Source organism: Rhinolophus ferrumequinum, chromosome 6 (genome assembly GCF_004115265.2).
Source record: "Rhinolophus ferrumequinum isolate MPI-CBG mRhiFer1 chromosome 6, mRhiFer1_v1.p, whole genome shotgun sequence".
Classification (NCBI taxonomy): Eukaryota; Metazoa; Chordata; class Mammalia; order Chiroptera; family Rhinolophidae; genus Rhinolophus; species Rhinolophus ferrumequinum.
Genome location: NC_046289.1, coordinates 27,931,432 through 27,947,263, shown reverse-complemented (window position 1 = coordinate 27,947,263; position 15,832 = coordinate 27,931,432). Strand labels below are relative to the sequence as shown.

The 15,832-nt window shown below is 40.9% G+C and overlaps 1 protein-coding gene across 2 annotated transcripts in view; it reads right to left on the bottom strand.

The window, feature by feature from the left end:
- The window catches only part of DCAF5 (DDB1 and CUL4 associated factor 5), an 84,476-nt gene that overhangs the window by 23,194 nt on the left and 45,450 nt on the right, over nucleotides 1-15,832 (bottom strand). For both annotated transcript variants that reach the window (XM_033108097.1, XM_033108098.1), the window contains exon 6: nucleotides 10,619-10,832. In XM_033108097.1, the coding sequence (XP_032963988.1) occupies nucleotides 10,619-10,832 (214 nt within the window). The remainder of the gene's footprint in view (nucleotides 1-10,618; nucleotides 10,833-15,832) is intronic.

Below are 15,832 nucleotides of genomic sequence, written 5' to 3'. Positions count from 1 at the left end.
GGCTGGCAGTTGGCGTGAGTGGCCGGCAGCCATCGTGAGCGGCCAGCAGCCGGTGTGAGTTGCCGTGAGCTGCTGTGAGCAGCCAACCAACAACTGGCAACCGACTGCCTCATAATACCAGCCTGGGCCAGGGAGCTGTGCCCTACACAACTAGACTGAGAAACAACGGCTTGAACCAGAGTGGAGGAGGCGGAAGAAGGGGGAAAAAAAAAATACTAAAAAAGAGTGAGCCAAGGCTGGGCTTACGAGAGATTTTACTATTTCATTGTGAAGGATCTGTGCTTTCCTAATTTGTTCAGCTATTCACCAGGGAAAGAGCCACGGAAAGGTAAAAGAGGACTCCAGACAGAACGCTGACTCAGAAGATTGCCTTAGAAGGAAGAAAACTCCCACGGAGTTAAGGCCTTTTGGATTTAACATGACAGCCCCTAAAATACATAGAAAATGTGTACAATGTACAGGCTTCCTCTCAGGGATAAGGGCAACTCCTGACCCTCTCTTCCTCTTGGAACCACCACAAGGGAACAGCTCGGGATGATTTCCAAGGAGGGGGTCTTGACCCACTGCCGTCTAGTCAGACCATTTAAGTGTTCACACACACTAGAATCACAAAACTGCCCTGAGGAATTCATTTATGACATTTCATAGTTGTCTGCTGGGCCCTTTCCAGCATTCAAAGTTGGCTGCCTAGGATACTGCTGACTGTGGGAGACTGAAATAAAAAGTCCATCCCTTTATTCATTAAACAAATATTTATCAAATATCGACTATAGGTTGGGCACGGTTCCAGGGAAAGAAACAGAATTGATCAAAAAAGGCCCTGCTCCTACCCTCAGGGAGCTTACATTTTATTGAGTTGGAAGAGGAAAAGAATTATATACATATATAATGTGAGTGGAGAGTGGGTAGGAAAAAAAATTAAAAAGAATATGTACTTGTATATGTAATGTGTCCAGGGCTGGTAGAGAGAAAAATTAAACAGCAGGTTAGGGTATACAGGGAGTGCTGGAGTGGTTAATTTCCATTTATATAGGGTGGTCACAGGTCTCGCTGATAAAATGGCATTTTGAGCAGAGCCCTGAAGGAAATGAGAGAGCAAGTGGATATCTGGGAGATGAGTATTCCAAGAGAGGGGACAGAGTTCTGGGCTATTTTAAAATACAAGGTAGCCAAAAGAGCTCTTTTGTCCTCCTGCCCTCCCTTTCTTCCTTCTTTCTTTTTAAAGCTTTGTAGAAATAAAGATTATTTTTAGTGGGCTGAGTACAGAGGTACATTTAACATCATCAGAGCAGTTGGAAAGATTTCTCTCTTCTAAAGCTGTATTGGAAGGGTCCGTCTTCTCCCAGACTCCAGCTGGAGCCTGTGACTGTGGCCCTGCTAATGATTAGCTCTCAAGAGGACAGAGCATTGCAAGTCTTGATTAGCCATCTCACAAGTATTTAAATATTTGTTACAGGGAGCAAGAAAACAAGGATCAAACAGTGCCAACACTAATCACTACCAAAGGAAACCCAAAGTATATAATTATATCCAGATTTATGAAACACAATTATTATTTGAATTAACCACAAAATTGAACTTCACCTCAAGTGGTGAAACTGGAGGTATAAGTTTCTCTCTTTGTCTTTTTATCTTGATATCTAATTTCAAACAGTATCTGCGCATTCTTACCCAGGCAATCTGGTATTGAATCTGAAGCTGACCTAGAGGAAAGGACTTCTGGCCTAGATAACAGAAAAGTTCAGCAGCAGACAGCTCTTTATGAATACTGGGGTGCCAAAAAAATGTATACACATGACTTGTATTCATCTTTTGTTATCAGTATATATTAAGTACTACAGTTTTAAGTTTAATATTAAGTTTTTCCTTTCTTAAAATATGTATACATTCTTTTGGCACTCTCTGTATGTAAGCCATAGAAACGTAATAGAAACAAATGGTTGCCAAAAATTCCTAGGTTTAACATTTTTATCCCCTTTTGTGATGTACCCTGTTTCCCCGAAAATAAGACCTACCTGGACAATCAGCTCTAATACATCTTTTGAAGCAAAAATTAATATAAGACCCAGTATTATATTATATTATACCTGGTATTATATTACATTACATTAGACTTAGTCTTATAGTAAAATAAGACCGGGTCTTATATTAATTTTTGCTCCAAAAGACACATTAAAGCTGATTGTCTGACTTATTTTTGGGGAAACACGGTAGGACTTCACAACCAACATTCACATTTAAAACACTCTCATGAAAAAGTAAAGATTGCTAATGTTCAGGTTTAGAAAAGCAAAAACTAAATAAGATGGTATTAGGTTTGTAGCCCAGTGGGGACATGAATATGAAGAACTCATTACCTTCTCTTAGGTCTTTTCTTTGATCTCATTCTAAACAGTAAGGGGTAAATGACAAATTAAAAACTCACTTCATATGAGTCTTTTACCTTGTATCTTAACTGAGATGAACAGGGCAGGCCTCCAAAGAAGGAGAAAGAGTGTTTTAGGTGCCCACTATCTAGGGGTGAACAGAAGCCCCATTTCCCAAAATGCTCTGGGTTGGGCGGGGAGGTAGGAGACCCACAGGCTACTTCAGATCGGAGAGTGGAAGACATACTTAATTTTGATTTGGCTTTGTGGGTAAGATGGGTGATACCAACGCAAAAATGAGCATAAGCTATTGCATGGATTCACATCATCAATAATCCTCCCCAGGTGGCCACAAAGGTTAAAGGTTGGCCAAACTCTGACCCAGCTCACTGTTTATTCATTCTGTCTAAGAGCCATCCTGTTTGTTTACTGATCTTGATGCAGCCCAGCCATTTTACGCAGTTAACCTAAGTCCAGTGCATTTTAATCCTTTTATCCAACCTACTGTCAGTACAGAGACATTAACTTAAGTATAGGGACAGAGCAACAACTCCTCTCAATAGATTTCAAGAAGGAACCACGACCGCGGCCACCACCAACATAAAAAAAAAAAAAATTACAGAATTAGCACTTGTCACTGTTTCATTTGCCCACATGTCCTCTGTCAATCCATTCATTAACCATTATGGAAAAACAGTCACTCATGTAATACTCCTACTCTCTGGTAGACTGCTGTAATGCCCAGCACCCCCTCCAGGAACTCTTGCCCCTTTCTTCAACTCTTAGCATTCTCGAATTACACATGCTCTCAAGACCTTTGCTGGCTGAATACCCAGAGAAGACCATGCCTCTAACTATACAAACCACTTTTGTAGAATCACGCAAGTCACAAGATATTTTTAATAACCTGAGGTTCAAAGAAAGATCTAAACGTAGCCTGCCACAGCAAAACTGTTTACTAAACAGCAGCTTACTAGAGAAAAAAATTGTTAGCCATCTTCAAGCAAAGCAACTATTTCTCCCTCCCTAACACCTTTATTTAAATCTTAATGGTTAAAACAAACCAAAAAAGGGACAATTTTGGAATACAGATAACTGTGTATTATATTGTAAGGCCTCACTGGGTTTAGAAATATGGATATAAACAAAAAATACTCCTTATCCCTACACAAAATACACATTAAAAGTTCTAGAAGGCTGGAGAGACAGGCCATCTATCTGATATTCTCTAATAACCCAGAATATGTCTTAACAGGACCTTCCATTTCTCTCTCTCTCTCTATATGTATATGCATGTGTATGTGTACGTATATGTGTATGTGTGCGTGTGTTTGTACAGCATTTGATATTCTCCCACATCTGTTGATTGAGAAGGAAACATACCAATTAATTACCATCCACTGAGTACTGACCAACTTACATCGTTCTCTCCGAGGCTCCTTCCATAGTAATTGATTAATTATTCTCCAGTAAATGGCACGCCTGTCTAATTAACTGTACTGCCTCGGACAGAAAAACCAGATGGCTCTCTAGCCTAGATCGGTAACGGCAGAGAGACTGCAATTTAACATTTAAATCAAACACAGCTCTTATTTCTCTCTGACCTGTTGTCAAAAGGGGAAAAAATGTGATTGAACAATTTTGTGATGTGCTTTCTAGAAGACTACTTCCAGAAAAAGGTTTGCCAATTGGTATACAATATACCTTTTATCATATCATTCATAATTCATGCCACAAATACCACCCAATGCAATCAGGGAAATTTTTCTTTGGAAATAGCCAAAGCATAGAATTATTTTATTTGTGGTAGGAAAAAATAGAATTCCATTGGCTCCCAATAAAAGCATGCAAATAGGCATACCCATAAGATTCACACTATTTTTTGCATGTGAAGTTACCTGATTCTTGATTTTGGACCATTTGCCATTTTAGCTCCATTAGGCTCCTGGAATTCTCTAGTTTATTAAAATAACTACCCTTTAGGGGTTCTGAGTAGGAAAAATTCTATTAATAAAGAAACGTTCCATAAAGACAGCCAGTAATAGTCAAATAATCAGTAGGGAGGAAATTTTAAAAATGCTCTAAATCTCCAGCAGCTGCTTCTAACAGAGTAGCCTGCATTACTTAAAGATGAATCTTTATTTGGCAAAACTCTTTTGGAAACCTGGGCAAGATGAGAGGGCATCAACCCAAAGGCCTTCAGCAATCAAACGCTCCTCTGTGGGCCTCAGCTCTTATATGTGGGAAGTGGGGAGATGGCATCACTCATTTCGATAAATACCCATGAGTATTTATACTCCTCATTCAAAAAAGGTCTCAACCATTCATAGGAAGGAAAATTACTTTCCTTTTTTTGAAGGCACCCAAAAAAGGGGCAAAGCTACTAAAGTAAAATCTCTAAGGAGGACGGGGCAGGTAGAGCAGGAAAGGTTATACTGTGTTCCCTTCATTAATATCCACCAGGGATTTCTTAGTAGAGCCCAGGCTCCTAGACAGGAACTAGAGATTAAAGGTGAACTGATGTTGTATCACCAGGTCAAATCAATTCCATTTGTTCCTAAGAAGAAATCAGGTCCCTAGTGTTCCTTTTCAGCTGAACAATTATAAATCAGACCATATCAAACAGACCTGCATACACTCCAGAGCGTTTTAAGCTTTCTAAGCTCTAAAACTGTGTCAGCAAATGGACTAAAAGATGACATAATCCACGGGTGCAATCTTAATCCAGGATTGCTAATACCTGAAACCCCTGGGTTTCAGGAATTCCATAAACTCCTTAATATCATATGTAAAACTATGTGCATATATACATTTTTCTGAAATGAATGTTCTCAGCTTTTAGATTTTCAAAGGGGTTCAGGATTCAGAGTTATAAATAGTTGATTTAATATACCAGTTATTTTCATGCTAACTTCTTTTTATAAAAGTCTCTTAAGATATTTACCTAAATAATACACACAACAAGGAATCCCTCTGCCACTACATTCTGTATTCAGCTCCTCTTCATCAGACGATGGAGGATACTATCACCACTTAATCTGTATAACACAGGTGGCAGCCTGCCTAAGAGGAAGAGGGTACAATCACAGGCAAGAGACTGAGTCTAATCCTGTTTCTGCTGCCGATTAGATCTGCCATTTCAAACTTCTCTAGGCCTCAAGATTCACATGGGGATAAAACCTGTCCAACGAAACAAACCCAAAGGTCGCTGGGAGGATTAATATAAAAGAAAGTGCTTTAGAATCTAAAGGGCTAAAAATATATGATATAAAAGAAAGATAAGAAGAAGAAATTAGCCTGAAGTCATAAAGCAAGTCCTAGGATGGAACCCAAAAGCCGAATCTCCCCCTACTAAAAGTGTGCCTTTATTTCAGATGAAGAACACGTGGGTTGCCAGGCCCCCAAGTGAGATTAATTAGGACTACAGGGAGTTATAGAAAAAAGTAAAGTTCTAACTTTATAAGGTGCTTCACTGGCCTGGAGTGCACTTACTGGTAAATTCCTGCACCTCTGCTATACCCATATAATGTCAACACAGAAAGGTTGAGTGGTGATGTAACGTCTGAGGCCAGGCCACATATTCAAGGCCATTCTGTTGGATTCACAGGGTACAAGTCAGCTCTTTGCTCCAGGGAATGAGACAGAATGATTTCATTATCAAGATTTCAGAGGCCTTGCCATCTATCAAGTTTAAAACAAAGACCTGTGTAAAGCAATCCCAGTGCTCAAACATTCCAGTGCTCAACCCTTGCAAGAAAACTTTATTATACTTTCTCCTTCCTTCCTCATTCTACTTTCAGCAAGTGTACAGGCATTAGATGAGACTAAAGCAAGAGAAGATTTTAAAATTACCACACTGTCCCTTTGCGGGCAACACATACCTGTTAGCCTGAAAGACTTACTTCCCAGAAGCCTTGGGCTGCTCTGCTGGACTCTCATAATCTAGGACGAGAGCCATTTAAGGAATTGTGAAAGAAAGGGAACAAAAGCCGAGTGCTGTTTTACAAGCGTGTGCCAGAAAAGCTAGCAGGTGGAAAATTGGCCTTCTTTTTTAACCCTGTTAAAAGATTGGCTCAGTGAGTAATACGTCGTGGGGGTGGAGGGTATGGGGGGTGGGGGAGTGTGAAGCTTGGGAGACAGAATGTACCCAGTCAGGCTTCAAGGAGAAAACGAAAGATAAACAAAAAAATCCAAGTATGACAAGAAAGCAAGGAGGAGAACCCTTGGATTCAGGCAGCCTTGAGAAGAGGAAATGCTGTTTTACTGCAAGATTCCTCACTATACTGTAAGCCTAAAAGGTGGACAGGCTAAAAAACTAAAAAGGAAAGGTAAAGTTCAAGGCTCTTTGGGGGGGCTAATTGTTTCTGTTGATGCCCAGCCAATCTGATGTCACTTATGTCACCTTATCAGATGACAGAAGTTATTAAACTTGAAGGATTAAAAGATTATGCTAGAAATAAACAAACCATGCATTTTTCACCAAAAGTGGGGAAGACAGATTGTATAGAGGGCTCTGAATGCAAATCTCAGAGAGGGTCCTGTCTGGCAAGTCCTGTGAATGTGTCTACCACAGCATCTGGCATAAGTAGATGCTCAGTGAGTATCTGCTTTCTTATTTTAAACAACGGAGGGGACAGGCGAAAGGCATGTAGTTAGGAAGGGTTTTAGTAGGAGACAGGAAAAAGGAACTCGTCTCTACTGACCTATGAATTAATGATAGACCACGAAATTAAACATGAGAGAAAAACATTCTGCTGCAGACCGGAGGTTTCAAACTAGTGGCTCTAGAGCAGAATAGGTGTGGTGCACAGATTTGTTTTATCCATACAGTAAAGTATGAATTTGCTGCAATACTTAAAGATCAGGACACCTCACATATAAATCTTTATTTCTGGCTTCCCTTGAAAAAAACCAGAGGCCCTCAAGGCAACAATGGACTGAAGCTGAGTCAAAGCTTCAGACAGGATTCATTTAGATTTACAAGGGTGGGCTCTCCAGTTGGCCAGTCCCCAGAACTTGCTACTGTTTACTTCGAGCCCAATTCACTCATTTTTGCTGCTTGCCTTTCCACTGTTGGCATTAAGTTATTACAACTGTATAGTGAAATATGGTCTGTACTAAGAACTCAAAAATCTGGGTTCTAGTCCTGGCTCTGGTACAAACCCAAATATGTCTTGACTTATGTACCTACCTAACCTCTCTGTGCCTTAGTTTTCCCATCTGTAAAAGGAAGGTTTATACAAAATGATCTCTAGTAGCTCTACAATTGGAATTTATATACAGTGGTGGCAATGAGCATAGGGAACACACACAGTAGGCTCAGCCTATTTCACACTTCATTCCCTGAGTCCAATGTCTTGAAATATTCATTTCATTTTGAAGCTAATGAATTACCTAGTGAACCTAGGATAGTCTAAAATGAAGTACAGGCTCTCTGGCACACTGTCTGCATCCATCTGTGTAGACAGACTTATCTCACTATAATTGAAAGCCAGAAGTCTGTCTCAGATAGATGGGTCACTTAGTGCTTTTCTTGACCATGTTCATTCCTATTATGGAAATTCTGGGATGGTTACCCAGCCTATGACTAAATGAAGAGTTCCAGAACACAGAGCTTCGGGCTGTGGGCGTTCTCAAAGCACACAAGAACAAGATCAAATATAAAGACCGATATAAGGAAAGGGTAGGATTTGGAATTTGAAGGCAGCAAAAAAGATCCTGTCTGGACTAGTCAAAGACTATACATGTCAGCCCTGCAGATGATACTGTAACCGCGGCAGCTGCTGCTTCAGCCCTGAGTGTGGGAAGTCAGAGCTTGTAAATCACATCTGAGAGAGATGTTCCAGGAATGAGGCATGAAGTTTGGCCTCCTGGGCCACCCTTCAAAAGTATAAGCTCAGTAGATTAGTTTCACTGAAAATCTATTATTTAATTCATCCCCTGTAAAGCCCTCAGAAGTTGAGCAGGAAAACTGTGCTTACCAATCCTGATTTCCAGGTAGAGAAGCTGTAGGCCCCAATAACTAAAACCCACACGTTAACCAACGTACTCAAGATTTACTTCAACAAATATTTATTGTATTCCCACTGTGTGCCAGGCACTGAGACAAGATGATGACAAATCAGCTACATTTCATAGTCCCCAAGGAATGAACAACACAGGCACACATAAATCTCTGTAGTTCCTATTTCCTAGGTTATATACTTTTGATAATCTGTGTGGGAAATATGAATAGACGTTCAAGGTAATACCTGTCTGTCCCAGTGTATCTGGAGAAAATGGATCTAGGACAGAGGTTCTCAACCAGAGGCAATGCCCCCACCCCCACCCCATCGTCCTGGGGACATGTGGCAATATCTGGAGACATTTTTCATTGTCTGGGGGATGGCTGGGGAAGATATCACTGGCGTCTAGTGGGGAGAGGCCAGGGATGCTATAACTATCCTGTGATGCATAGGACAGTCCCACAACACAAAGAATTATCTGACCGAAATGCTGACAGTGCCAAGGGTGAGAAACCACGGTCTAGGTAGTCTACATATTGGCTGGAGGCCTTTACTCTGAGTCTTTTAAGGACTCCATGCAGACATGTCCTGGCTGTTAATACAGGAACTGAAAGAAAACACAACATCTATTCTCCTTCACCTCGTTCACCTTTTCCTGAACCCATGTTTCTGGTAAAAAGCCTAACAAACCATTACATGTAGTGCCTACTCTTTATTGTTAAATGAAATAAGGATCTCATACATACGTAAGATGTTGACAGAAGATGGATGATCAATAAAAGCAAGAAAGAAAGGAAAGAAGGAAGAGAAAGGAGGGCCTTGGTTGTTATTTTCACAGCTGAATGAAACTAAACCAAAGATTCTGCAGAGCTGACAATTATCTGTTCTATCAGGAGTCGGACCATCTCTAGAAATTGCTTTTTCCCACCCAAGAAACAAATTGCCTATAAAAAAAGGTCATTCAGGCATTGTGGCCTCTCTAAGTCTCAATGCTTATATAACTGAGGGCATCTAGTGGTTTCAAGTGTGGATCGCAGCTAAGTAGCTCCTAGGATTCCAACCTGAACATAAATGCTGAATTTGGATATCTATTCTCTATTTACAAAAGGGGGAATCCCTAGCCAGGGCAACTTAAAAGATCTTTCTCGGTTTCACATTCAACTGAATTCAACAAGCCTTTATTGTGCTCCTATTACACATACTAATCTTCAAGCTATGACACGGGGGCCTCTAGCAACCTCAGTCTAGGAAAAAGAGTCCTAGTTATGCCTTCAAATAGCAGGGACTTTACAAGTTCTCAAAGAACTGTTTCTTTTATGCCCTATGGCCCACAAATAACTTTAAAGAGGTAGAGTGCAGCATGAGAATTACATGTCAAAATTTGACAGCTGATGGACCCAAAGAGAACACGAAGCATTAGCAGGAGAATTAGGTTTGTCTTTTACCAATCTAAATGTGAAGTAACAATAAGACTTGTTGTGTTTGAGAAGAAAACAAAAATGTTTGCTTCTTTGCTCAATCTTTTTCTCTTTGTTCAGCTTGATTACTCAGACCAGTCCAATTGGTCCCCTCACTGATACCCGCACCAGAACTTCTATGGCCAACACAGACAGTCAAGAATGCACTATGTTTTCAAACTGCCAGCTCTAAGTCAACATCAGTATCTCCATTCCCAGTGAGACTGTGGAAAGGCTGGAAATTCACAGCTTGGGTTCTCCTTCCCAGTTGTGCTGCTGGCAATAAAAAGAGAAAGTCAGCATCTGGCTTCCTCTCAAACAAAGTTGCTCAGCCCTTTTCATCCAAGAAAAAGATGCCATCCCAAGGGGCCATTCAGGATATATGTCTCTTGGATGGTACTTAGGGTGTTTCATTCATTATTCAATTTTATTGATACCGAAAAAAAATAGAGCCTCTCTTTTTCTGGCAGGCTAATTTTTCATGGACTCCCTCCTTTCTTTTGAAATGACACATTCTTAGGATCTGAAAATCTGTTCACAAACTTGGCAGAGCTGGGCTGCTCAGAACCATCCTGTGGCCAGCCTTGGTTTATGGTGTGTGCCTCACGTTACTCAACGGCAGCTCTGAAGAAGTCACTCACTATTAAGCCAGAACGACACCCCAGACCCTTACTGTTTCCCCTCAATTGTTTCTATCTGACATGATGCTAAAGAGAAATAAAGACCATACAGAAAGAGCAATTTGAGAGGAAAGCATTAGTGTGGGATACAGGAGGCAGAAAGCACTTACCTGATCACGATCTCCTGCAAAACAGCAGCTTTTCATGGTACAAGAGTTGAAGTAACCCTGATTGTCAAACTGGAACACAGGCAGGCGAGAGTGGATGTCATAGAGCACAGGGGGCAGGCGACGCCTCAGGGCCAGGAGCTGGGTCCCATTGCTATTGAATCGCACACTCATGGCACTTTGAAGGGACAGGTTGCCACCATAACGTAGGAGAGAACTGGAAGGCACAAAGCACAGGGACTGGGCATGAGACAGGCTGGACAAGAGTCTGCAAAACACACTGCACTTACTTCTTCACAACATGTGCCCAGGACCTCCTGTCAAGCTTGTACATCTGAATTTCGGCAGAAAGGTATTTCTACGCAGTAGGCTAGAAGGTAATAATGAAGATAGGAGCGGCTCCTTGATTACATTAAAGCAAGTTATTTAAGCTGTCAGTTCCCTTTTTCAGTCTCCAAAAGGTGAAATCCCAGTACATTTATAGGAAAAGGATAACACAAATGTCTGGAAAGAAGCCATATTAAAATGATTCATTATTTACCTGAGCTCATTACAGAATCAACTAGATACTCCTCAAGACCCTGGGAGGTGAATAGTGTCTGTCCACCTGGCTAATCCTGGGTGGTACTTAGGGATATATTTGGCCTTTGTATTAAGAGATTCAAGAACCATTAGGAAGAAAACCAGATACTTTATAGTTTATTCTGAATATTTTCTTAACAATAATCACTTTATTACTTAAGCATTAGTTTTCAATTTTTAAATCTGTTCACAGAGAATTTTTATATTCCATATGGCATGACTCAAGAGTAAATATTAAAGAAAAATTTTTAATTAAATGCAGAGCATATAGCTACAGCTACAATAATTGGAAAAGATGATGTGTTTCCCTTTACAATTCCCAACAAGTTTATATTTAGCTTTGAAATATAGTTTGGTTAATATATATAATTGCATTTATCCAGCTTCACTAGGGAGTGTACATTCTGGTTCACCTAATATTGTTCTGTAGTTTTATAATGTTCGTAATATTTAAAAAAAAGTCAGTGTTGTTCTAAATAATTTATTTTGATGACTCAGAAGATATTTTCAATTTTAGAGTGATTACGATGGCCATGAACATTCACAGTGATACAGAACTAAGGAACAAAGTGTGTACGTGTATAGTTGTGTTTTATCGGCTAGTAGTCAGATCCTCGATTACCTGGACACTATTTTATCATGATGACTGCTCACCGTCTGTGTCATAACCAACTTTTCCTTCTTTGATTCTTAGAGCACTGAATTACTGCTAGGAAAGTGAGGTTAAGTATATCAGAGATGCTGCAGAAATGAATGCCACTCTGTCTATATATAACTCACTCTGTCATATATAGACAATTGTTGTCATGGAACGGAAATGCCCTAGTAGTTTTAAGGGCAAAAAGGTTATAAATTCTAGGGAATTGTAGAGCTTAATGGGGCCTCAAGATCCCTAAATTAGAGTCTAGCAGATTTATCTGGAATATTTTTAAGGAAGAAGTTTTAACAGCATTTTACCAAGTGAAAATTTAAAGAGCTATATGCTACTAGAAGAGATTTAATATTGAAAGAAAATAACACATTTTCCTTTTTGGCAAGAGAGTGATGGGGAAGATTAGGGGAATAAGGGAAGGTATATCCCACAGGGAAAAGAGCACCTGAAATCACAGTGCAAAGGCGGCTGCCTACCTGGCCTGGTGATAAAAACAGTCTGCACCACCACTAGCCACTCAGTCCTGTGTCGCCCAAGTCTTCTCACCAGAGGGAAGAATGCTCTGGTACTCCAGTTATATGTGGAAACCAGTGTTGGGCAAAACAGACTTTAATTCTCTTACTATTGGAATGGCAAAAAGGGGAAGAGACTTGGAAAATTGTCCTTAGAACTCCAAACATCAAGGAGAACGCTGGTACCCCTGCAGACCCCAAGTATGAATAACCCCTACAGAGAAATGTTCTTATAATGGTCCTAAACACAGGTCACACTCACTCACATACAGAGAATGAATGAGTGCGGCTGTTAGAGTCCAGGCATTTCCTTTACCGGGCGCCCTAGCTGCCAAAGGCATGTGGTGTTATCTAAACACTGAGCTCAAAAACAAGGAGAGGCTTTCAATCCAAGATCAGCATGGAGCGTGCAAATAAACCAGCATCTGTAGGACTGAAGAGGAGCTGGGGGTGGAAACAAGACTCAACACAAAGAAATTTGGCCGGCCCCACCAGCCATAGCAGCAGGGGTTTGCATCAGCTCCGTCCCTGACAGGAAAGCTAGGGCCTCTGGCAAACACCCTTTCCATCTGTGAGGAAGAACTTCCTCGGTCGATTCTGGTCAGGCCGGCAGGGGTCTGCCCAGGACAGGCACCGGGGCCCCTCCCACTCTGGCCATTTTACAGCAGTCTCCTGAGAGTCATTAACACTGGTCTTGCCTATGCTTCTGGGCAGAGAAGAGAACTCCTATCTCTCACACAGAGAGGGTAGGCATGTGGGCTTCTTGCTCCTAGAGTGTTTAGGGGTGCTATCTAAAGAGCGTCAGCTACTAAAACTGAATATTTCATGTTTGAGTACAAAATTCAATTCCTTCCAGAGGGTTGGAATGACACCAGAAACCCAGAAAGTGAGCTCTGTGTACAGTAATGTCTCAGCAGGGGTTCTCTACAGCTGGCGCCTCCTGATGAGAATGGTAAGCACGGAGGAAGCATCTAGTTCAGTAGGAAGAAAAGGCTTAGAAGCAGTTTGCCTTCACAGTTATCATGTCAAAGATCCTGTAATTTATGGTTCTAAATGTAATGTGCATGAGAAATCATCTGGGACTTTCTTTTTAAAAGTCTACCCCCAGATATTCTAATTCAATCTGGGAAGTGGGCCCAGGGATCTGAATTTAACAAGCAACGTAAATTATAATTCTGATGCATGTGACTTTTAAACCACTTTGAGAAACATGGTTCCATTTTGGAACTGGGATGGGGGCGTTGGAGGTGGGGAACCAGGTAGAGAAAGCAGATTACCAGAGGCTCAATGAAAAGCCAACTACACTATTTGGCACTTTTTATAGCCCATGTCTATTAGTAGAAAGGATTCCAATTCCTTTTAAGATCAGAGTTCCACTCCACCCAAAATGCCTGAGATGGACTTTTTTCTGTCCTCAACACATTCCCTGAAGGAACAGAAGTCTGTCATTTTCACTTGGAGAACTGAGGATACCAGTGTGTAACAAGAATGCCTCAATCCTGACTTGCTTCCTGGATTCTGATCTCCGTAAGGGAGATGTCACTGTCTCCACCCTTCCGGACAAATGACCATCATTACACCAAGATGAGATGAACAGTATCTTGAAAGAAATAGCAACAAGTTAAAATGAGTTCAAATCAAAATATACCTATAAAAAAAATAAAAGCAATAAATCTATTCCCAACCTATCTTCAACCAAGGGTTTATCACAAAATGAAACATGAATGGGGTAGGAGGTGATCCAAAGGTCAGCATACAAAAGACCCAGGGTGAAAAGCAAGAGAACCTCAGAACATCAAGAAAATATTCTTCACTGGTGTGGTCTCCTGGTTTTTTCGCCCTCCAGTAATACTCAGTTGGACTTCTTTATTGCTCGAGTGGGGCGAAAAGAACATTTAAAAAAGTATTTAGCCTTGGAATAGAAGAGAAACAAGCTGAGGCTGTTTCCAGAAAAGTGCCTGGGACTATCCTGTCCAGAAGCACAAGACAGAGCATCGTAAAGATTTCCAGATCAGGCTCCATAAACCTAGGTTTCCATAAATCCCTGATTAAGTAATTGACTGGATGGTGCCAACAATATTTTCAAAAGCCCACTAGGCATGAATTTCCCCCTCATTTCTATTTGAATGTTTCATAAGACCTGTGAAATGCTTGGAAACAAGGCACCGCTATTCCAAATCACAGACAGAGCTAGTATCATACGACCTGAGAGGCAAAACCAAAGTCCTATAGGAGGGGGAAAATCTCTCCCCTCCGGTTTCTGCTTTACGACAGGATGGTCTATAAGGAATATGGAACATTTTGTACTTCCCATGACACCACCCATAGACTATGACAAATCCTAGAGGATACTGGAATTACGTAAAAAGTAAACAAGTTCATGGAGTCTCATCCCATACCAGTTCCATTTAAGTGGTGTTCAGAGTCCAATAATCCCTTATTTCTTTTATGTGAGTTGGAAAGAGAACCTGGGTTTTCTCTTTTGTTTTTTCCTAATACAATACTCATTTCAAAGATTAAGACTTGTCTACAGGAAACCAGAACTGTTGGACGGACAATCAGCCTGAAAAAGACACGCTGTGATCTGTGACTGAACACACTTGTGATTGTCTGATCATCGAATGGCACATCCAGTCCCTCTACAAAGCAAACATGGATGACACTCATTGCAGTGCTTTTCATCATCCTTTTCCAGAACAGAGACATGCCCAGAGCTGAAGTGATTTAGAGAGCAAGTTTTTGCCTTTGGCCCAAAGATGTCAAAAGCCACACAGTACTAACCAAGACCTCAAAATAAGTTAAGAGGCAGTACCATAACAGATTTGTTCTAGAACACTCATGACTTTTCCACAGGATTAGGGACTCGACATTTAGTCATCTCAGTTAATCAGATGGCCTGTCTTATTAAAAAAAACAACAAAAAACCCTTTCACCCCAAGCTGCAGAAAATAGAGGGGTTTCATAAGGGGCCATTTAGTCTTCATCTTCAAACTATTCCTGGTTCTTCCTTCTTAAAAACGTTACCTGGCATCAGCCCTGACCTCACAGTGTATAAAACTGGGGAGGGAGCGTTTAATGAATAGTGGTTGGCAGGGGAAAGAAAAAAGCAGGGGGGAAGGAAAGAAATTGAGATGCTGGTTGCTACAGCAACAGTAACAGTGTAGGAGTGGGTGGGTATATATGCAGGTAAACAGGCAGTCCCTGATGGCAGGAGAAGAAACTGGGGTGGGTGTGCTGACTATCAGGGTACAAAGCCACAAAGCAAGAGAAATGTTAAAGAGGAAAGAGGCAAACTCTGGGAGAAAGCCTAAGGAAAAGAGGGTCTGAAAATAAAAATTGCAATTTGGTAACTTCTATTAAGAACTCTCATGCAGAAACAAGAGAGGAGGGGAACATAAAGGAATGTTTGGTCGAGAAGACCAAACTGCTGACTGATGAGACACAACTACAGGAAGATAGCCTGCTTCATAC